The sequence below is a fragment of the Mustela putorius genome, unplaced genomic scaffold (assembly GCF_011764305.1).
Source record: "Mustela putorius furo isolate JIRA1106 unplaced genomic scaffold, ASM1176430v1.1 tig00000785_pilon_pilon_pilon, whole genome shotgun sequence".
NCBI classification, from domain to species: Eukaryota; Metazoa; Chordata; class Mammalia; order Carnivora; family Mustelidae; genus Mustela; species Mustela putorius.
Genome location: NW_025421480.1, coordinates 1,001,474 through 1,025,874, shown reverse-complemented (window position 1 = coordinate 1,025,874; position 24,401 = coordinate 1,001,474). Strand labels below are relative to the sequence as shown.

General features: G+C 39.7%; 1 protein-coding gene across 2 annotated transcripts in view; it reads right to left on the bottom strand.

The window, feature by feature from the left end:
- MROH9 (maestro heat like repeat family member 9) overlaps nucleotides 1-10,553 on the bottom strand; it is an 85,327-nt gene extending 74,774 nt beyond the window's left edge. The window contains exons 1-2 of one of the 2 annotated variants that reach the window (XM_004756683.3): nucleotides 10,373-10,553; nucleotides 6,384-6,475 (exon numbers count right to left, since the gene is read on the bottom strand). In XM_004756683.3, coding sequence (XP_004756740.1) covers nucleotides 6,384-6,438 — 55 coding nt within the window. In that variant the 5' untranslated portion in view covers nucleotides 6,439-6,475; nucleotides 10,373-10,553. Of the gene's footprint in view, nucleotides 1-6,383; nucleotides 6,476-9,028; nucleotides 9,287-10,372 lie in introns of those variants that run through there. The other variant, XM_004756684.3, reaches the window with a different exon arrangement.
- Between the last annotated feature and the right edge of the window lie 13,848 nt (nucleotides 10,554-24,401).

Here is a 24,401-nt window from a genome sequence, read left to right as displayed (position 1 = left end):
AGCCCTTTGATAATCACTTGTATTTCTTCCTCTTTAATTGCTCTGTCTAGATTTTCTAGGTCTTCTGAAGTTCTTTAAAAATTTTTTTTGAATAGCTTTAGATTTACAGAAAATTTGCAAAACTAGTACAGAGATCTCATATACCCTTCACACAACTTCCCCTAATGTTAACATCTTACATGATTTGGCGTATTTGTCAAAACTGAAAAATATTAGTGTTATATTCACTGAATTACAGACTTGATTTGGATCTCACTCATTTCTTGTGTTCCAAGGTCCAATCCAGGATCTCACACTGCATTCAGCCATCAGGTCTCCTAGTTTCCCCTAATCTCTAAGTGTTTCACCATCTTCCCTTGTTCATGACCTTGACAGTTTTTCAGAGAATACTGGTCAGGCATTTTGTAGACTATCCCTTGATTTGCATTTATCTGGTGTTTTCCCCATGATGACTGGGAATATAGGTTTTTAGAAAGAATGTAATAGAAGTGAAGTGTCCTTTTATTAGTCTCATTATTGCTTCTTATCAAATTCAGAAATTCAGCTTTGTCTTTATGGATGCCTTCTTTCCTACTGCCTTCCTTGAATTCATTTTTTGTTTATTTTTTTCTAAATTCCTATTCTGGATATTTGATTAAATGTTTTCATTCTTTCTGGTAGTTTAAATACTTAAGTTTATGGGTCTCTTTTTTTATTAACATATAATGTATTATTTGTTCCAAGGATATAGGTCTGTGATTTATCACTCTTATACAATCATAGCACTCACCATAGCACACACCCTCCCCAGTGTCCATCACACAGCCACCCCATCCCTCCGCTCCAGCAACCCTCAGTTTGTTTCTTGAGATTAAGAGTCTCTTATGGTTTTTGTCCCTCTCTGGTTTCATTTTGTTTCATTTTTCCCTCACTTTCCCTATGATCCTCTGTCTTGTTTGTCAAATTCCTCAAATCAGTGAGATCATACGATAATTGTCTTTCTCTGATTGATTTATTTTGTTTAGCGTAATACCATCTACTTCCATCCACTTCATCACAAATAGCAAGATTTCATTTTTTGATGGCTCCATTACATTCCATTGTAAAAAAAATACACACACACACACACACACACACACACACACACATCTATCTATCTATATATATATATTCTCACATCTTCTCAATCCATTCATCTGTTGATGGACATCTAGGCTCTTTCCATAGTTTGGTTATTATGGACATTGCTGCTATAAACATTGAGGGGGATGTGCCCCTTCGGATCACTATATTTTTATCTTTAGGGTAAATACCCAGTAGTGAGATTCTGGGTTGAAGGGTAGCTCTATTTTGAACTTTTTGAGGAAACTCCATGCTGTTTTCCAGAGTGGCTCTACCAGCTTGCATTCCAGCCAACAGCGTAGGAAGGAGGGTTCCCCTTTCTCCACATCCTCTCCAACATCTGTTGTTTCTTGATTTGTTAATTTTAGCCATTCTGACAGGTGTGAGGTGGTATCTCATTGTGATTTTGATTTGTATTTCCCTGTTGCCAAGTGATGTGGAGCACTTTTTCATGTGTTTGTTGGCCATTTGGATGTCTTCTTTGCAGAAATGTTTGTTCATGTCTTCTGCCCATTTCTCGATTGGATTATTTATTCTTTGGGTGTTGAGTTTGATAAGTTCTTTATAGAGTTTGGATACTAGCCCTTTATCTGATATGTCACTTGCAAATATCTTCTCCCAGTCTTTTGGTTGTCTTTTTGGTTTTGTGGACCGTTTTCTTTGCTGTGCAAAAGCTTTTGAACTTTTGATGAAGTCCCCAAAGTTTATTTTTGCCCTTCCTTCCATTGCCTTTGGGGATGTTTCTAGGAAGAAGTTGCTGTGGCTGAGGTCGAAGAGTTTGCTGCCTGTGTTCTCCTCAAGGGTTTTGATGGATTCCTGTCTCACATTGAGGTCTTTCATCCATTTTGAGTCTATTTTTGTGTGTGGTGTAAAGAGATGGTCCATTTCATTCTTCTGCATGTGGTTGTCCAATTTTCCCAACACCATTTGTTTAAGAGACTGTCTTTTTTCTATTGGACATTGTTTCCTGTTTTGTTGAAGATCAGTTGACGATAGAGTCGAGGGTCCATTTCTGGGCTCTCTATTCTGTTCCACTGATCCATGTGTCTGTCTTTGTGCCAGTACCATACTGTCTTGATCACTACAGCTTTGTAATAGAGCTTGAAGTCTGGAATTGTGATGCCACCAGCTTTGGTTTTCTTTTTCAACATTCCTCTGGCTATTTGGGATCTTTTCTGGTTCCATACAAGTTTTAGGATTAATTGTTCCATTTCTTTTTAAAAAAAATTGATGTATTTTGATAGGGATTGAATTAAATGTGTAGATTGCTCTAGGTAGTGTAGACATTTTCATAATATTTGTTCTTCTAATCCATGAGCATGGGACATTTTCCCCACATAGGGGAAAATGTGCCTTCCTCAGTGAGTATTCTGTAGTTTTTTGAGTACAGATTCTTTGCCTCTTTGGTTAGATTTATTCCTAGGAATTTTACGGGTTTGGTTGCCATGTTAGGGGCATAGATATTTAAAATTGTTAGATCTTCTTTTTGGACAGATCCTTTAAGTATATAAGTATATATAAGGTGTAGTGTCCTTCTTTGTCTCTTATTATAGTCTTTTAAAAAAAAAGATTTTTATTTATTTATTTGAGAGAGAGATACCACTAGTAGGCAGAGAGGCAGGCGGTAGTGGGGGGAACAGGCTTCTCACAGAGCAGAGAGCCAATGCGGGGCTCGATCCCAGGACCCTGGGACCATGACCCAAGTTAAAGGCAGAAGCTTATTCTACTGAACCATCTAGGTGCCCCTTATTATAGTCTTTGGCTTAAAATCTAATTTGTCTGATATAACCCATCCCACCTTTCTTTTGACATCCATTAACATGGTAAATTGTTTTCCACTCCCTCACTTTAAATCTGGAGGTGTCTTTGGGTTTAACATGAGTTTCTTGCAGATAGCATATCAATGGGTCTTGGTTTTTTTAAAAAAATATTTTATTCATTTATTTGACAGAGATCACAAGTAGGCAGAGAGGCAGGCAGAGAGAGAGGAAGAAGCAGGCTTCCCTCAGAGCAGAGAGCCCTATGTGGGGCTTGATCCCAGGACCCTGGGATCATAACTCGAGCCAAAGGCAGAGGCTTTAACCCACTGGGCCAGCCAGGCGCCCTGGTCTTGGTTTTTTAAATCCATTCTGATACCCTGTGCCTTTTGATTGGGGGCATTTAGCCCATTTATATTCAGGCTAACTATTGAAAGATATGAATTTAGTGCCATTGTCTTGCCTGTAAGGTGACTGTTACTGTATATTGTCCCTGTTCCTTTCTGGTCTGTTACTTTTAGCCTCTCTCCTTACTTAGAGGACCTCCTTCAATATTTCCTGTAGGGCTGGTTTGGTGTTTGCAAATTCTTTTGGTTTTTGTTGGTCCTGGAAGCTTTTTATCTCTCCTTCTATTTTCAATGACAGCCTAGCTGGATATAGTATTCTTGGCTGCATATTTTTGTCGTTTAGTGCTCTGAATATATCATGCCAGTCCTTTCTGGCCTGCCAGGTCTCTGTGGCTAGGTCTATTTCCAGTCCAATATTTCTACCATTGTATGTTACAGATCTCTTGTCCCAAACTGCTTTCAGTGGGACTTGTGAGTTTTCCTGTTAGATGATGGGGTGTTGACCGATTTTTATTGACTTTGTGGGGAGTCCCCTGTGCTTCCTGGATTTTGATGCTTTTTCCCTTCACCAAATTAGGGAAATTCTCTGCTATAGTTGGCTCCCATATTCCTTCTGCCCGGCCCTCCCTTCTTCTTCTTCTGGGATCCTAATTATTCTAATATTGTTTCATCTTATGGTATCACTTATCTCTTGAATTCTCCCATCGTGGTCTGTTATTTATTTCTCTTTTTCTCAGCTTCTTTATTCTCCATCATTTGGTTTTCTATATCACCAATTATCTCTTCTGCCTCATTTATCCTAGCAGTAAGAGCCTCCATTTTTTATTGCACCTCATTTATAGTTTTTTTTATTTCAACTTGGTTAGATTTTAGTTCTTTTATTTCTTTAGAAAGGTATTCTCTAGTATCTTGTATGCTTTTTTTCAGGCCCAGCTAGTATCTTTATAATCATCATTCTGAACTCTAGTGCCAACATCTTACTAATGTCCCTATTGATTATGTCCCTATCCATTGATACCACCTCTTGTTGTTGTTGTTGTTGTTCTTCTTCTTCTTCTTTTTTTTAGGTGAGTTTTTCCTCTATTATTTTGTCTGGAGAAGAATAGATGAATGAGAGAACAAAATGCTAAAAGGGTAACAACAATCCCAGAAAAATATACACTAAATAAATCAGAAGAGACCCAAAACCAGGGGGAAAAGAAAGAAAGAAAGAAAGAAAAAAAATATATATATATATATATATATCAGGCTAGTAAATAGAACAGAGCCACACACTTGATTTTGGGAGTATTTTGGTCTGTTAGAATATACTGCCTTCTAAAATTTTAAAGAAAGGAAAACTTATAGATATAAAGAAATCAGGGTAAATATGATGAAGGGATAGACTATGACTATAATGATGAAAATTTAAAAAGATTCTAAAAAAAGAATTGATGAGGATTTGGTTAAAAAAAGAAAGAAAGAAATTGAAAAAAAAAAAAGAGAGAGAGAGATGTGATCATACAGGAGACTAGAGACTAGAAGAAAGCCATACACTAGGTTTAGTGTATATTTTGGGATGTTAAAAGAAAATGTACCCCAAAACTTTAAGGGAAGAAAAACTTATATGTATACAAAAAATAAGGTTAAATACAATGAAGGGATAGACTATGACTATAAAAATGAAAAAAAAAAAGATTTTAAAAAACGTATTGATAAGATAAAATAGTTAAATAAAAGGTTAAAAAAGGGAAGAGGAAAAATTTTAAAAATAGAAAAAAAAATAATGAAAATTTTAAAAATTAAACTTTGAAAGACTAAAGAATCATGGGGGGAAAGCCATGAATTCTATGTGCTGTTTTCCCCTAGCATTGGTATTTTGCAGTTCATTCATCAGTAGACTTGGTCTTGGCTGGACGTTCTTGCTGATCTTCTGCAGGAGGGGCCCGTGGCCCTGATTCTCAAACATCTTTGCCTGAGGAGGAACTGCAGCGCCCTTGCCAGGGGCCGGGCTAAGCGATGTGCTCGGGTTCGCGCTCGGAGCTTTGGTTCCCTGGGCGCTTTCCGTACCGCGGTGGACGACGGGAATGAAGATGGCGGCCCCCGGTCTCTGGCCAGAGGAGCGGAGAGCTGGGGCCCCCCCTCAGTGCGCCCTCGGAGAAAAGCCGTCAGTCCCTCCCCTCTCCTTGGTCTCTGGCCGCGCTCCGAGCTCCCCCGGCCTGTGACCCAGCGTTTCTGTCTCTGGCGCGGGGCCCCATTTGGAGTCTCCAAACCCGGCGGATCCTGCCGCGCGGCCAACCTGCTCCTCCCAGAGAAGGAACGGGTCTCCCCGGCCCTGCCGCTTGTTGACGGCGCCGCGGACCGCGGGTATGAGAACCCCGAGCTGGGAGCCCCTCCTCGGCTCCGTCTCCGCCCCCGGCTGCCCGCTCCGACACCCGGAGCTCTGCCGCCCTCGGACACGCCCGTCCTCCTGCGACCCTGAGGGACCCGCGACCACACGGTCCCCGCGAGGCCCCCACCCCGCGGCGCCCCTGGAGCGACGTCCCGCCGCGCAGACTTCGGATCGTTGGGATTCGGCCGCGCCGCTCTCCCCGCGGGTAAGTGGCCGACGGAGGCCCCTCCGACCCCGTGCGTCTGCCCGCGCATACACCGCGTCAGCTTCCCTCTCCGCGCGCGCGACCTTCCGGAAAGCGGTCGTTCTTCTGTTCCCAGAGTCGCCGCTGCTGAGCTCCTAGGTGTTCAGGGGGTCTGGTCGCTGTCCAGCCCAGCTCCGGGGGCGCCCCGGGCGCGTGGCCGGCTCCCGCGCAGGTGGCGGGTTTCCTCTGCGCACGGCTGCGGCGGCGTCTGCGCGCTCTAGACCCCGCGATGCTGGGCCACCGAGTCTGGAATGGCCGTGTTCGTTTCGTCTCTGACCCAAGAGTTGTTTAAAATAGACTCGCTTCGATGGCACATGGTAGGTTGCTTTTTGGTTTGTGTCCTAAGTTCAGTCTTACTTTGTAACGTTTTGCTTGCTGATCAGAGAGTCTTTTTGCTATTTCTGCATTTTGGAACTGGTACAGAAATTTCTAACCTGACACGGTTATCTTTTGCGGCTAGACCCTTGGTGGGCGTTGGAGAAAAGGTCGATTCTCTGTGTTTATGATTCAGGATTGATATAGGATCTTTCGCACACAACCTACACACGCACACGCACACTTACCTTTGTCTTTGCTGTGTCTTAAATTCTTACTTGCTTTCTGATTCTTTGATGTCATGCTGACAAAGGTGAATTAAAGTCTTCTACTACTCATCCTGCAAAAGAATGTTTTCTATTAGTGCCTAAGCCAGTAACTGTCTTATACTTTGTTGTACTTTACCATTTTGATGCTACTCTGTTACATGGAATATATACTGTATTAATTTTCCGTTGCTGTGTAACAAATTGCTACAAGCTTAACGGCTTAAAAACCACCCATTTATTTTCTGACGGTTTCTGTAGGTCAGAGGATCCGGCTCTGGGTAGGATCTCTGGAGGCTGGAATGGAAGTGTTGGCAGGGAATGGTATCTCATTTGAGACTTAGGATCCTCTCCAAGCCTTCGGGTTGGCAGAAATCAGTTCCTTGAGACTGTGAAACACGACCACCCTTGCTGGCTGTGTCTGAGTGCATCTTTCAGCTCCGAGAAGCCATCCCCGGACACATGGGCAGCGCCTTCTTACGCTCCAACATTTGGCTTTCATCTCCCACCTTTAGACCTAGACTTGTGTCAGGCCCGCTTGGGTAATACACATTTTATTAACTCAAAGTCAGTTGCCTAGTGGAAGACTAAAACTGTAAAATCCCTTTTACCATATTATGGAACATAGTAATATCCCGTCACAGCCAGAGCCACAGCCCATATCCTCCATTACCTTTACAGCGTCAAGGGGAGGGCGTTACTCAAGACAGATACTGATAGACAAGAATATTGAGGCACATGCAATTCCTCCTATGTAGATTTTTGTAATTATTTTATCTTCATTATGGTTTGTAAATTTTTTTCATTATGTACTGCTTTAAAAAATCACACTTACTGCTTTAAAAAATCACACTTAATGCTTTAACGTTTATTTCTAAGTGTGGGATTCAAGGCTATCTGGATTAAGATCTCAACTCCTAAATTGTTTTCATGATTGCTTGTTTACACTTTCCTGGAATGCTTTGGTCCCATCTTTTTATTTACAACCTTTATGAGAAATTTTATTTTATAAATGTCCCCAATATTTAGCATATTTAGGGGGTATTATTTGTAATTCATCCAGATTCTTTTTTTCTTATAGGTGAGTTTTGATTTATTTACATAACATATGTGGATTTTACTTTTGTTGTTTTGTTTAAGAAGACTTTTTGTAATGTATTTATTTCTCAGAACTTTAGAGTGAATCTTTTGATTCCCAACTGTGACCAAGGATGAAATTTTTGAAATCAAAGATGAGTTTTTATTTCCTCCCCTCTGTCATTCACCATATAATTTTAATTGATTACTTGATGAAACTTTATGCCTTTCTGTTTGTATTACAGTTGACCCTTGAACAATATGGGTTTGAACTGTGTGGGCCCACTTACACATGAATTTTTTTCAGTGAATACCATAGAGTACTGTTAGTGTATTTTCTCTTCCTTACGTTCTTAATAATGTTTTCTTTTCTCTAGCTTACTTGATTGTAAGAATATAAAATGTAATACAAATAATATACAAAATATATGTCAGTTGACTGAGTCAGTAAGGCTTCCACTCGACAGTAGGCTATTAGAAGTTAGGTTTGGGGGACTCAATAGTTACATGTGCGTTTTTGACCACACAGAGGTTGGTGCCCCTAACCACTGTGTTGTCGAGGGTTTACTGTACCTGATTAATTATTAACCCCTAAGTTTTAATACTGATGAAATCAATGTCCTGATATTACCTTCCCTGTTATTTTCTAGTTTTTATGTGTTAATTTTATCATTTCTATATTTTCAGTGTTTATAATATTTCCATTCAATTCTGAAATAATAATTATAATAATCTTCACTTTCCTTTAGGTCTTAGTTCTGTATCAAGCTAAATTCACTGTATACTGCCATGCCTTGTCCCTTCATATCTAACTGGGTTAAAGTTCACTTTCTGTTAGTCTATTGAAGAAGGGAGTCACACTCCTTAAGTTCTTTCGTGGTAAAAAATAGTGTGTTACATTCACTCCAAACTGAACTCTGGCTGGACATAGCATTCTCAGGCCACATGTTTTTCCTCAAGGATTCTGGAAGCACAGCTCCATTGTCATCTAGCGTTGCTATGGAACGACAAAGGTGAGCTGAGTTTTTTCTTCTCGTATAGGTTAATGGAACATTTTTCCTTTCCCTGGATTTCCAGTTCTTTGTCTCTGAAAATCAGTAACTTTACTGGGATATAACTCACCATTGGTTGTCTTGAGTTAATTTTTCTGGGGACATAATCTGCTTTTCAATCTGTATAATCATGGGAAGTTTTATTAAAATTTTTATTGAAATATTTTCTTCTCTTCTGCCATTTTGGTTCTCTTCCTTGGTGATGCCAATTGTCTTATATTCGATCTCTTTTAAAAAGTCTTTCTAGTTGACGCGATCTTGTCCTTAATGCTCCTTATCATGTTTTAAGTAATGTTTATTTTCTTTGTACTATTTCTGAAAGGCCCTTTGGTTTTGTAGAATATTTTTTCCCATCCACTCTTTTCTCCTAAACTCTTATATCTCTATTTTGAGATCATATTATCTAGATAAAATTGTTTCACTAAATTATAAAGTATTTTTCATCTGTTCTGTGAAAAGTTTTTAAAATTATGTAATTATAATTTGTTTTTATATTACCTTTCTGTTCTTTTTTCTTGTGAAATCTTCGTTTATATCCTCTGTTGATTCCTCTTTAATTATTACTCAGTATTGAACGAGGTGAGCTGTCCTCAGAATGAATGTTTGCTGGTCTTTCACATGGAGGAATTCCCTTCCTGACCTAGAATCGTGTGTGTGAACTGCTCTTTTAGAAGCCTTATTCTTCTCTTCTCCATTATTTGCTCCTGGTGACTTCGAAGCTACAGAATTTTTCCCATCCATCCTAACCCATCTGCAATAATGGCTTATCTTTGTGACTCATGCAGCCACACCAGCTGATCCTGGATTCAAAACTAGAACCAAAGAGTATTCGTTCCCAGGGAGGTATTTCTGGATCCAAATATGTGAACAAAAGCTTCATTCCAGAGATGATGTATGTGTTCACAATTTAGTTCTTTTTTCATTAATGGAGTATTTTCAGATATTTCGAACATTTCGTATTTTACTAAGTGGATACTGCTAGTCTACCCTACCAAAGGCTTTGCTTTAGCAAAAATTTATTCTTTAAAATTCTCACAGGATTAAATGCATACATGAATAAATTTTAGGACGATCCAGAATTGTCACCTTGATACAAATTTTGTTATTCTGTTTCTGTGTGTGTAGGGTTTATTTTAGTAAATAAATTTTGATTAGCAATTTTTTTTTATGCCAAAACTATTTAGACCCATGGGCTTTTTACTACCTGATGGATTTGTTTCCTGACCCCTTGAAATCCAGCTTCAGTGAAGAAAATGAAGTGTTTTCTGGAGGAGAGTTTAATTTTAGACTTTGAGTGCTTGGGGTGGGACCAAACTTTGGTGAAAGTCAACTGATAGGTGGTTTAGTTGGCCATGAGGTAACGTAGGTGCTCATATACCTGCAAAGCAGGAGAAAATGTGGGCAGATGGTGGAAAAGATGATAGACGTGAAATTGGGAAGTCAGTTAACAAAGATGAAGTCTTCCAGTTGGCAAATTTGGTAAGAACTTTAGAAGATGGTGTATGGTGAAGTAAAGTCTAATATGCCCACAATTCTTTCTTTTAACAACAAAAACTAAGAAAAGGAGTCATGTTAGAAAGAAGACAGGCTTTGGGTTCCTGGGTGGCTCAGTTGTTTAGCCAACTGCCTTCAGCTCAGGTCATAGCCCTAGAGTCCTGGGATCCAGTCCTGCATCAGGCTCTCTGCTCGGTGTGGAGTCTGCTCCCTCTGACCCTCCCCTCCTCATGCTCTTTCTCTCTCTCCCAAATGAATAAATAAAATCTTTTAAAAATATATATTTAAAAAAAGAAAGAAAGAAGACAAGCTTTGATTGCCTAGAGGATTAGGAGAAAAAGTACTTACTTGTGTGTAACTTCTGTAATTGTCAGTAAGGCACAGTAGTGAAGAGATACTCAAGTGTTTGATCTCTTAGTCAAAGGTAAAATACTCTAGCGACTGAAGGAATCTTTTGAGATGTTGTCATTTGTCATGGTAACCATATGTTTCAGAGGTTCCATTCTGGAATGGATGTGGTTCCTGCCTATAAAGTGGCAGTTAATGCTCACCTGTCACTTGAAGAGGGAAGCTTCTGGTTCATTCATTACCAGCACTAAAAGGTAGTTTTGAAAACCACGATCCCAATAGAAGGTGGGCAGTGAGTAGGAATAAAAATTCACGGAAAGGGAAAACTGATCAAGAATTATTAAGAGATACTTAAGCTGCCTTCAAGTCCTCAAAATGCAAACCAATGAAATACCATTTCACAACAAGTAAAAATAAAATGTAAGATATAATTCATATTCCATAAAATTCATTTTTAAAGTGTGCAATTCAATAGTTTAAAAATATGTTTTAAATAGAGTCGAGCAACCATCCAAACTATCTAATTTTAGAATATTTTCATCACTCCCAAGTGAAACCCTGTGCCCATTAACAATTATTCATTGTCTCCTTCCTCCAGCATCAGTCAGTCACCAATCTATTTTTTGTCTCCATGGATTTGCCCATTCTGGACACTTCATGTAAATGGAATTACATAGCATATAGCCTTTTGTGGCTGCCCTCACTCACTCCACACAGTGATTTCAAAATACATCCATGGTGCAGCACGTGTCGGCATGGCCTTCCTTCGTGTGGCTCCTGTTCCATGGCATGGATCTGCCACACTTGGCTTATCCGTTTATCGGTTACTGTACACTTTTGTACAGTAACTTTTGTACACTTTTGTCCTTTGTGGCCATGATGACTAACACTGTTATGAACATTTATGTACAAGGTTTTGGGTAAGCATGTTTATATTTCTTTTCTGAGAAGAAGAGTTGCTGGTTCATATGGTAACTTTATTTTTAATGTTTCGAAGAACTACAAATTGCTTTCCAAGATGGCTTCACCATTTCAGAATCTCATCAGCAATGTCTGAGGGCTCCAGTTTCCCCATATGCTTGCGAACAATCGATATTGTCATTTTTACTACTATTATTATAGCCTTCCCAGTGGGTGTGAAATGGTATCTCATTGGAATTTTGATTCGTATCTCCCTAACAACAGATGATGGTTGGCATGTTTTCTTTTTCTACTAATTAGCCATTTGTGTGTCTTCTTTGGAGATAAGTCTACTTAAGACCTCTGCTTATTTTTAAGTTGAGTTACTTATCTTTTTGTTGTTGAGTTATAAGTGCTTTTTATATGTATTCTGGGTACTAGACACTTACCAGATATATGATTTGCAAATATTTACTCCCATTCTGTGAATTCTTTTTTCTTTAAAAGATTTGATTTATTTATTTGACAGAGAGAGAGACAGCAAGAGAGGGAACACAACCAGGGGGAGTGGGAGAGGGAGAAGCAGGCTTCCTGCTGAGTAGAGAGCCTGATGCAGGGTTAGGTCCTGGGACTCAGGGATCGTGACCTGAGCTGAAGGCAGATGCTGCTTAATGACTGAGCCACCTAGGCACCCCATTCTGTGAATTCTTAATAGTAGCCATTGAAGCATGACAGTTTCTAATTTTGATAAATTCCAATTTATCTATTTACTCTTGATATTTACTCTTGTTTTTGATGTCTCATCTCAGAAAAACTTGCTTAAACCAACTTCATTAAGTTTAAACCTATGTTTTCTTCTAAGAGTTTAATGATTTAGGTCTTACATTTAGGTTCTTTATGAGTTTTGAGTTAATTTTAGTACATGATGTAAAAATAGGAGTTTAACTTCATTCTTTTGTATATCTATTTATTGCTACCATTTCTTAAAAAGGCCATTTTCCCCCTATTGAATGGTCTTGACATTGTTATTGAAAATAAATTGACTAAAATGGTAAGGATTCATTTCTGGATACAGTTCTGTCTCACTGATCTATATGTCCATCCTATGTCAGTATTACACTATCTTGATTACCATAGCTTTTTATTTAATTATTATCAATTAATTATCAATTAATTAATTTAAATATTTTATTTATTTATTTGACAGAAAGAGACACAGTGAGAGAGGGAACACAAGGAGGGGGGAGTGGGAGAGGGAGACGCAGGCTTCCTGAGGAGCAGGGAGCCCGATGCGGGGCTCGATCCCAGGACGCTGGGATCATGACCTGAGCCAAAGGCAGAAGCTTAACCCACTGAGCCACCCAGGTGCCCCAACTGTGGCTTTTTTTTTTTTTTTTCCCAACTGTGGCTTTTTAGTAAGCTTTAAAGTCACTCACTGTGAGTCCTCCAACTTTGACCTCTTTTTTCAAGATTGTCTTGAGCATTCTGGGTTCCTTCCATTTCTGTATGTATTTCAGGATCAACTTGTCAGTTCCTACAGTGAATACAGTGGGGATTTTGGTAAGGATTACCTCAAGTTGGGGAATGTTGCCATCTTAATGATATTACGTTCTGATACATGAACAGGGGATGTCTTTCCATTTATTTATCTCCCATTGTTTTGTGGTTTTCAGTCTACAAGTCTTGTATTTCTCCCATTAAATCCACACCTAAATGTTTATTCTTTTTAATGTGATTCTGCAATTGACTTGTCTTCATTTTATTTTTTGATTGTTCACTGCTAATGTGTAAAAATATAAGTGATTTTTACATACAAGATCTTTTTTATCTGCAATGAGAATAGTTTTGCTTCTTTCTTTCCACCTTGAATGCTTTTCTTTACTTACCTAATTATCTTGGTGAGAAGCTCCCATACCATGTTGACCTTGTAGATGTGGATGGAAGTAGTGAAGGATTTCAATCTTTTACCACCAAGTATGGTATCAGCTGTGGGTTTTCCTAGATTCTTTTTATTAGGTTGAGGAAGTTCCCTTTTATTCTTAGTTTGTTCAATGTTTTTTAACATGAATGAAATGGTGTTAAGTTTTGTCAAATGTTTTTTTGAGTTGATTGAGGTGCTCATAAGGTTATTGTTTTTTATTATATTAACATGGCATTTTGCCTTGGTTTTTGGATGACAAATCAATATTGTCTTTACAAAATAAGTTCTGCTTGATCGTGGAATATAATCCTTTTTATATGCTGCTAGATTCTACTAGCTATTGCTAGATTGCTACTATTTTGTTGAGGAATTTTTACATCTCTATTCATAAAAGTTATTGATCTATAGTTTTCTTGAGATGTCTTTACCTGGTTTTGGTGTCGAAATAATGCTGGGCTCATAGAATGAATTGGGCAATGTTCAGTCCTTTTTTTTTTTTTTTTTTTTTTTTTTTTGAGAAGGGTTTATAAAGAATTGATGTTGATTTGTCTTTAAATACTTGGCAGAGTTCACCGGTAAAGCCATCTGGTCCTGAGGGGAGTTTTTTGGTAGGAGGGTTTTGATTATTAATTTAGTCTCTTGTTAAAATTCTATTCAATTATTTTCTACTTTTTGAGAAGTTTTGATAATATGTGTCTCTCTAGAAATCTGTCCCTTTCATCTATGTTATTTAATTTGTTGTTACACAACTGTTCAGCATATGCCCTTATAATCCTTTCAATTTCTGTAAGGTTAGTAGTAATGTCCTCTCACCATTTATTTTAGTCATATGAGTTTCTTCCTTTTGTCTTGGGCAATATAGCAAAAGGTTTATCAACTGATAATCAATTATCAATTTATCAGTTGCTGTCTTTTCAAACCAAAAACTTTTGGTTTCAATTAGTTTCTCTTCCCACCCACCAACTCTTTTTCATTCATGTTCAGCCCAAGCTTTATTGTTTTTTTCTTTCTGCTAGTTTTGGATTAGTTTGCTTTTTTCTTACTCTGGTTTTTAAGGTACAAAGTTAAGTTGTTGACTTGATATCCCTTTGCTTTTTTTTTTTTTTAAAGATTGTATTTATTCATTTGACAGACAGAGATCACAAGGAGGCAGAGAGGCAAGGCAGAGAGAGAGGAGGAAGCAGGCTCCCTGCCGAGCAGAGAGCCCGATGTGGGGCTCAATCCCAGGACCCCAGGATCATGACCTGAGCCAAAGGCAGAGACTTTAACCCACTGAGCCACCCAGGTGCCCCTCCCTTTGCTTTCTTAACATAGGTATTTACTCATATAAATATAGCCGTTCACACTGAAGGAGCTTGAGTCAGGTAAAGTGAACCCTGTGAATGGTAATTTTTAGGGGGATAACAAGGCAAAGAATGATGGCTCCTTGGAGGACTTGGGGGAAGCTGTAAACCTATTCCGCCATTGCTAGTGAGTCTGGGTTGCTGATTTTCATAGCTACTGTGATTTTGAGGTTGATTTTCAGCCTTTTTTTTTTTTTTTAATAAACACTCCTTAGATGATTGCAAGCCTTTGACCAGTTCCCCCAAATTCTTGGAAAAAATTTGATTTTGATAATTTTGCCTGTGTTCTTGTTGCTTTTATGGAGGAACAGAGTTTTAGAAGTCCTTCGTCCACCCTTATAAAAGTACTTGCACTGTCTATTTTCAATAGGAAAAAAAGTTGGAAAAGATATCTTGCAGTAAAGAGAATAGACAAATAAACTGTGATCTCTTCATATAATGGCATTCAGCAGTTAAAATAATGTAACTAAGATTATGTATCCATACATGAATAGTTATAAAAAACAGTGAAGAATGGTACCTACAGTACAATAATATTTATATAATTAAAACACACACTGAATAATATTTTTGATGGGTGCATATATTCATATATTGAGAGCAAATTGTTTCTACAAAACATTGGCTGGGTGGATAAATACCATATGCGTGATGGTGATGGGGAACAGGATTGGAATGAAGAAAAAAAAATAAGACCAACTTTTTCCATAATATTTTCTTTATTTTATTAAAGAAGACATGTGAGTGTATGCTATATTATTTTTTGTGCTTTTTTTCTATGTAAAAGTTAGGAAGAAAGAAAAAGTCATAATGGATTGGATTCTTCTGTTGTCCGAGAATTCATTTAACTTTAATTTTTTGTAATCTGTGGGTTTAGAGAAAACAAAAGACAACAGTAAGATAAATAACTGTTGAACCACAATTGTGTCTGTAATAAAATGATTTTGAAATGGCTTTCAAATCTGGAATGCCAAATTCTGTTTTTCATTTTGCTTTTAAATAATTACAAGTTCAAGCCAGACAGAAAAATGTGAATCGTTGGATTTCTTTCTTTCTAAAAATCTCCATAGCCTGTCTCTGCTCCAGCCAAGGAGAAGAAACTTTTGGCGTTGCTTCTCTTTTCCCCATAGTGTTCATCTGTAACCCCTTCATAACTTCCAAAGGTAGGAAAGGGAGCAGCTTGACAATTACAACCTCTCGAAAGAACACAGCATCTCTGTTCCAGAGATTTCTGACATTTGATCAGTGATGTGGGAGCACAAATATCACCTGTTTTACAAGTAGGAAGTGGAAGAATCTGAATCTCCATGCTACAAAGACGTTTTTCTTACATGATTATTTGATGAGGTTAAAGGTGAAAAGCCAACCACAAGCCTATCTCCTTCAGGCCTGGGAATTCAGAGAAAAAAGTGGAAATGTTCTCATACACGACGGAGCCACTAGGTGTCACCAAAGATAAAATTTGTAGCTGCAAGCGGTTACAGCTGCACCAGCAAGAGGCCATGAGACTCGCCACGTTAGTGGAGAAAACACACTCTACTTTTAGGTGAGAAATGGAAAGAGGCCGCCCTCCAGCCCAGTACACCCAAATGGTTTTAGACCCTCTCTTTCATTTCTGTGTGCGGACTCATTTGGGTTGGTGTAACCTTTTAGCAGAAAAATAACTCCACGGCTCGCAACTCAACAATTATGTTATATGATGACGGTTAATAAAACGAGGTTAAAATTCCAAGCTTCAAGTGCTGGAGTTCCGCCTGGGAATGTGTCTAAAATTTCAACAGCTGCCCCCAGGTGGTATGAGGCAGACCCATCAAATTCTCTTTAGACAAGAGACATGAGATAAAGATTTTTCTTTTTCAAATCCACTTCTACTGTTTGCTTTGATTTTTTTCCCCTCCTACATCTTTATTCTGAAACCCATAACTGGCAAGCAGTACGAATTCAATGCATATTTGTGGAAGGAATCGTAGGAATCGTGGGAAGAAAACTGTTTATTTAGTGCCTCTGTAAGCCCTGGTCTCTGCAACTTTCTTATATTCCTGTCTTACATAAAATTACTGAAAAATCCCATGAGGTAGTTATTGTAACTGTTGCTTTATACAAGCAATGCTCATGGGATATAATGGCAGATGATCTTCTCTTTTATTCTCATTGTTCCTCCAAACACTATTCAGAAGAAAAGCTCTTTCTCTGCTTTTGAATAAAATCCCCAGGTGCACTGTGACATTTCTGATCTCTTATATAATCTCTTTACTATCATGGCTTAGTAGTTAAAACTGTCCGATTTCATGTAATAACTTATTGCAATCATAATCACAGCTTTCTTCTCCCCCAGACTACGGCTGGTGTTGGTCTGGCCACCTCCAGGAGGTGGTATGGTATGCTTCTTCCCTTTCTCATTGAACTCCTTAATGTGGGTCGGGCAGGGTGGGGAAACAGGAGAGCTGAGGGGGGCAGTCAAGTTTCTCTCTTTGAGAAGTGCTTTGGAGGTATTCAGAGGCTCCTCCTAGAAACAGCTGACCGCACTTCCCAAGATGTAAGCTAAGCATTTCCTTCGGGTTGGCCATTCTCCCTCAGTTTTTTATAGACTTGATATTCTTTAACATACTTTAAATATTTCACTTATATACTTTTCTTTCCTTTAATGTATTAAATGCTATGGCATTTTCTTCTGTAATAATAGAACTTCCAAATTTTAGCTAAGCACATGGCTGCTTGGAATAAGGACTGCATTTCCCAGCCTCCTTTATCATGGTCCATGTACAGATTCTTGGAGCCATCTGGAAATTAAGAGACTCTCTTTGTCTTTTTTTTCCTGTTTCCTACTTCCGGCATGATAATTGCAGACTGGACAATGAGGTGGAAGCCCTGTGCTGAGTGAGGGCTTTGATGGTCACGGAACTGACTTAGCAGCCTTCTCAGTGTATCCCGGGACTGTATTCATAAACACATAGATTCTAATCTTCTGTTCTAAGTTTTTGTCAGATGCACACAAACAAAATCCTAACTGAGAAAAATATCCAGTGAAGTGAGATTTAGTTTGAGGAAAGCTTTTGCTAATAAATAAAGTCACCAACTGAACAATGAAAGTGTTTTCCTAATTGGCAGATAAAAGGTAGAGAAAATATCCCTAGTTTTAAAATTATTCTTTCATAAACCTCACTTAAATCTTTGGTGTCACTACTGATTATCTGTTTGGCAAAATAAGTGAATAAATAACAGGCATTATTACTGGAAGACATTTTAAACAACCAATCATACTTAGACTTATGGCTTATTTTTCGAAAGTAACACTTTTGTGTTTGTAATTTTATATTACACATTTGTTGTAACATGGGTTTCTTAGGAAATTGTTCATAGATCTTATGGTAAAATGCATTTTGACACTATTTCATGGTGAGTCTCAAGAGAACAGCCGAGGAACAAGAGAACCACCACCACTGCTTCTCTTGCTGGATGGTGGACACCCGAAGGAGCAGGAAGGCAGTGGGGGAGGGGAGGGGAGGGAGAAGAGACGTTGGTTTCTTATTAATGAAAACTTTAAGAAGTCTTACCCATCCCCTGTCTATCAAAGAAACTCCCTTGTTTTCTCCCTCCATGTTTCCCCCTTTTTTCCTCTCTATTTTCCTTTAATTTAATTATTTATTTGCTTTTTCGGGGGGTCATGTTTCAAAATAGAAAGGACATGGTTTGGATGAACAGGGAGTCGTCTGATTCTTTTATTCCCTGACATTTAATTATAGGAATGGCAAATATATGAAACTAAAAATAATACCTAGTGGAAAACCATACCTAATGGAAAATCAACAGGAATGCAGCCCATTGGCACCGTTCTTGGCATGAACATTATAGTTTAGTCCCGTTGTATTTGTTACTTTATTTAGTTATTTCAGACTTTTGTTTTAATTAATAGGAAAATCTCTTTAAGACTACAACAGATAATTATGCAAGTTTTGGTAGATCAAAACAAAACAAAACAAACAAGCAAAGAAAACCTTTCCACCTTCACACTGAAGAAAATTCCCCAAACAATAGGCCTTAATTTGAAGCGGGGAGGGGGGCTAGTTATATAGCATTTTCATTTAGACATGGTGATTCTTAGGACAGATTATTGAATTTAGAATGAAATTCTTGTACTGGGAAATGGGGAAAAAAGAGCGAAGTCATCAATACTTACACCACAGCTACTGCATCCCATTGTTTGGCAGTTGGAGAAGTGTTGTGAAGGGACTCAGGTTTCCATGCAAGTCTTTAAATATGAAAAATCGATGATATTCTTGGGACCAGGTGTTTATTTTTAAAAGACTTTGTAAAATGTAGGGCACAGAACACTATATAATATTTTTTTGGCCTTTTATACTACCAAATTTCAGAAGTAGATAGAAAACAGAAACTCATTTACATTCAATAAAAACAAAGAATGACCTCAAAAACAGGAACTACATAAACACCCGGAGCCAGTTGTTGATTTCCTGAGCATTAAAGGAGTGAAAACACTGAAGAATACTTTGATGGGATTATAAGTATAAAAACATAGAGACTAAAGATTCATCAGTGAGAAAAGGAAACATTATTACTCTCATAGTCCCCTTTTACTATGGGAAGACAGACAATAAACAAGCAAATGAATACAAAATGTAGCGTGCCATATAGTTATAAGTGTTACAAGTTAAAACAAAGTTAGAGGAGGGGCAGAGATTTGGGACATAAGAGGAGTGAGTGTAATTTGCAAAGTACTATGGGTAGCAGATGTTTCGGTGAGAAAGTGATGTTGAGGCAATGGCCGTGCATCTACCCGGCCAAGGGGCATTCCAGGGGAGGAAACGGCAAGTGTAAATGCTCTAGGGCCGGATCATGCTTGCACGTCCCAAAGACCATCAGGGAGACCACTGCAGCAGGACGTAAGTGAGGCGGGGTCAAGCACTGGAAGAGGTAATAGGGCGATGTCATTAGGCTGGTAGAGAGAGCATCACTGTGTGTGAGAAGAGAAGCCACTGGGAGCTTTGGGCAGAGGGAGGACACGTTTTGACATACCGTTCTGAGGCTGTTTCGAGAACAGTGTGAAGTCAGCCTAACACCAAAGCACACAGCAGGTGGTCGTAATCATTTAGGCAAGAGGTGGCGGTCCTGGGCCAGAGCGGAAGCAGCGCACGTCGGAGCACAGGGCTTCTGTGGCAGCTGGTGGATTCGAGGTGGAGGGTGAGAGAAAGTCCCGAGCGAACAGAAGGATGGACGTGCCAGTCTGTAGGATAGGGAGGCCTGAGGCGGAGAGGAGCAGGAAAGGAGATCAGGTCTATACAGCGATTAGGCAGACGGTCTCATAGAGATGCTGAGCAGAGAGTTGGATCTGAGAAATTAGTTTTATGATCAGGATGCATCACAAGTCTCTGGGAACAGTACGGATTAGACCACAAACAGTACAGGCAAAGCTGGTTATTCAGGGGAGAAAGGTTAAAACTTAAACCCACACAGGACAGCAAAAGAAATATAAGTTAGATTAAAGACATAAATGTCTGAAAACATAAGAGCAAAAATGGTGGGAAAAAATCAAAAGGGAAAATATCGATAGATTTGGCATCTATGGATTTGATATATCAAAAACATAAAATGTGAATAACACACTTAGAGGAAATGTTTCATAGATATGACAAGCATGGGTTGATAGTCTTATCCCTTGACAGATCAGTGTTCAAAGGACTAAGATCCAGTATAAAAAAAGCCAAAGGTCATGAAGATACAATGTATTGAAAAAGAGAAGGCCAAGAAAGTGATTCTAAGTGCTCACACCGACCAGTAATCAAAATGCCGAAAATTACACCAAGTGCCCTCCTGCCCTTTTTTTTTTTTTTTTTTTTTGCTTATCAAGACGGGTGTTCCCAGCAGCACTGCAGGGGACTTCAGAATGGTGCTGCAGTCATAAGCTGTCACGCAGTGCTGGGGGGACACGTTTGGACCTTCCTGTCACTAAATTAGGTGACATAGATCTAGACCCTTGGAAGAGTTCTTACCTTGTGATACCACAATCACACTTACAAAGATCTAAAAGACATAGAGACTCATTCAAAACCTTGTCTACAAAGGTCTTCCTCCTAGTGTTATTTATATAGTGAAACAAAGGAATAATGTAAGTATCAACAGAAGAAAAATGATTACCTTGATTGTGAGGCGCACCTAAAATCAAAGAATTCTGTGCAGCTATTGGAATTTTGTTTTGGAGAAATCTTAAAGATGGTGAAACTCTAAAAATGTAATTTTTAGTAAATAAATTCAGAATACAAAACTATGTATGTCGTGAATCTAATGACATAAACATTAGAGGAATAATATGTAAGACAAAAATAGTTCCCCATATAAAAATTAATGGGCACTTAGTATACATAATTTGGAACATATAAAAATGGAAGACTAGACAACAGAAGTTATCCACAACCCAGATATGGAAGGGAGGCCATCTTAGACCCTCAGGCACCAGCCAAGCCAGCTCCAACCTGGAAAACCTCCCAGGCAACCCACAGGGTTGACAAATAGTCAATATTGAAAAATAATAAATCTTTGCTCTTTGAAGCTAGTACAGCTGATGTGGTTTGTTACCTCACAAAAGCTCATTGATAGGCTTAGTTACTCAAGCTCAGGGAACAACTGTTCTTTTTTCCATTATTATGGTATCTGAGAAAGGAAGGATCTCATTCTCAGTAAGAAGGTGGTGGACGTGAACCAGCAGGCAAAGGGCACACCTTGTGCTCCCTTATCTCAAGAAGAGCAAACTTTATCAGGGATGGAAGCTTCTTCTGGTCAGCTTCGGTTGGTAACAATCTCACACCGGCCCTCACCAGAGCTTCCGTGTTTCCCCAGAGCTGCCTGCCTCCCGTCGCTTCCTCCACAGCCCTTGTAAACCTCCAGGTGCCCCTCTAGGCTATGTAACGGAAAGAAGGACTGGATCCCAGCTCATTGAATCAACACAGTCCTATTTCAGGGTAGAGGAAAGCAACTGACAACCAAACACCTTTCGTCAGGTGCCTAAAAAGGAAAGGCAGAACATTTAAATGGCATTTGAGTGCTGGAAAAACAGGTTGTCATTTCTTGGCAACACATTCTAATGCTTTCTTAAGGACCTTGGGTGGAAATTTTTTCCCTCCCTTCATTTTTCAGCCCATTTATACTTTCAGGGAAATCGAATCCCTATATTTCTGATTCATTTACACTTAACTCATTGTAGCGTTTTCCAAGACTGTTTCCAGTGGGCCTTTAAAACACAATTCCGCTTCCCAAGAGAATGAGCTCCAGTCCTGCCACCCCAGACAGCACACACACAGAGGAAAAATCACTGGAACGCAGCTTCATGGGGGAAATAGGTCTCAGCCAGATAATTTGCTTTGTTGGTCCCCACGCTCAGTAGAACTCAACAAAGGAAACCAGAATGTCCCGGTGGCCCTAAGGAACTAGGAGTTAGTTTGGTGGGGAGAGACAACTAGAACCATCTGGAAATGATAATGGACTCCAGGCCTGTGAGGGTGCACACATCACCTCATCTGACTGAGTAGCCTATCAGAAACAACTAAAATTGTAGCCGGGGCATCGGGGTACAAGAGTCGTGACTCCTAGAGTCCCAGATAGACCAAGTTTGGCCATTTACTGCTGACAAAATCCAAAGGGAGACAGAAGAGTGATGGTGAAATGAGAAAGGAATTTATCTCAGTGAGATCAGCAGCGAGAAGACAGCAGACTAGTGGCTCAAAGACTCTCCAACGTGCTGAAAATACTTCTGGGTTTATATAAGGGAAATGTAGGGCAAAGGTGGATATGTGTAGGTAGGCCAGGAAAACTCACATCTGTGAGTGTCCTGGAGTTGGTCACGGGCAGGGTCTTGCTGGCTCAGGGGTCGTTTGGTTCGCATCCCATCTGGGGATGCTTTGCCCTCAGGGTCCCCCGCCTGCGCCAACAGACAGAGCTGGAAGAAGAAGGTAGAGAGGATGAGGGCGAATGGGAGGCGGCGAAGGCTTTTCTCACAGTCACTCTCTAGGAGCAGCCTTCGCAGCCAGGAATTGGTTTCTGCTCACCAGGACGGGATTAAGTAATCTCTTGGATCTGATGGACACTTGCAGAGAAGGGCCCTCAGCTATCTCAGAGAAGCGTGGTCCGACCTCCTTTCCTAAATCAGTCCAACCACCTGGGCCCTGTCCCAGTGTCCTCTTGAGAGAAGCTCATTCATCGAGTGCCCACTCTCTCTGGTCGTCTTGCTCGGTTATTGCCTTCGGGTCAGCGTTGTAAGCATGCACCACTCTCCATTTAAAGCCCCTTCCTTAGCTCTCAGTCTACTTAGTCTACCTTCTCCCTTGCAACTAGTTAGTCTAGTCTAGCCCTAACTCACACTACCCATACTTTGATTCTCAACTGCTTCGCAACCTGTCTTTCACCTCTACACACACAAACTTTTTCTTGCTAAGCTTGGCCCAAGATCTTCATGACTGGTATATTGAGTGGAATGGGCCTGTTATAAGGATAAGCCAAGGTGAGTTGGCTCCTTGGTGGGTCAGAAACTGCATTGGACCGAGTTGTCACACAAAGAAAACATATTTTTAGCAAGTAAGATCACAGGGAATGGCTTCTGAAGCTGTCACTCTCTGAGAGAGAGTGAATGAGCTCCTTTTGTCTAGGGTTAGGATGAATACCTAGAGAGAGGAGCCTTGTCATCCTGTGTAGAGGCAGGCACGAGGTCACACATGTGCCTTAAGGAAACATGGCTATACATACACTGCATGGTGTGTAAATGAGGCTGAGCCTCCTCCTGGGGGGGGGGGGTCTAGTATTATCACGAAGTAAAGGTAATTGTAGGTCATGCCAGAAGTCACTCCATGGTCCATCTGCACAGCCATGAGTCAGGTTTAGCTCCATTGGTCTGGGTGATCTGTGCCTGTGGGAGGTCTTCTCGGAACAGTTGCCATCACCTGGGGGCGGAGGGTCCTCAGGTTTTATTTGTCTGAGTTAAGAAGAAAGCCAGAAAGAAAAGCTTACAGGAAAAGGCAAGACAAGGGTGAGTGAGTTTAGGCAGATGGACAATAAAGGCCAGATCTTGGGGTCTAGCTGGTGACAGTCGCACTGCACATCACTCTTGATGTCTCTGCTGCATTGAACATGAAAGAAGTGTCTCCCTATAGTGATGTATCCCCAACAAGGAAGCTCAGTTGAGCTTCTGTGTCCAGAATTTTATTGGGGCTTCATTACATAGTCAGGCTAATTGAATCATTGACCAAGTGATCAAGTGATTGAACTAGATTTTTTTTTTTTTAGAGAAAAATACACATTCACTGCAACCCCCTAGGGAGGTAGCTGGTCTTCCAGCATAGCCAGAAACTATCTAGGGGCCCACCATGAGTCCTGTTGTTAGCATAAACTCAGATTAGTTCCCAGGGGTCCATCAGGAACAACAAAGACACTCTTATCAGTAAGGAAATTCCAAATGTTTGGAGGATCCCTCCCAGGGACCGGCTGCAAATACCAGCCAGATTCCGTTTTTACATAACACTCAGCTAAAACCTTTGTAGCCACACTGGAATTCTATGGGGAAGGGGTGGTTTAGAGAAGGGCACCAGGGTTTTCCCATGCATAGTAAGTGTTCATTAAAAAAAAAAAAAACCACCTGTGCATGAGAGATTTATAAAAACAAATTGAATACAACAATAATAGAAAGATATAGAATAATCATGACAGTATAATATGTAGGCATTAAAATTATGCTAAAGAATTTTTAAAGACATAAAAATACTGAAATAATATTAACGTCTTCCCGTGGAGAAAGAGTAGGCAAGGACCACAGAAACTGTGAGAACATCGGCGCTGGCCTCAGTTGGGAAGGAGTGCAGAATGG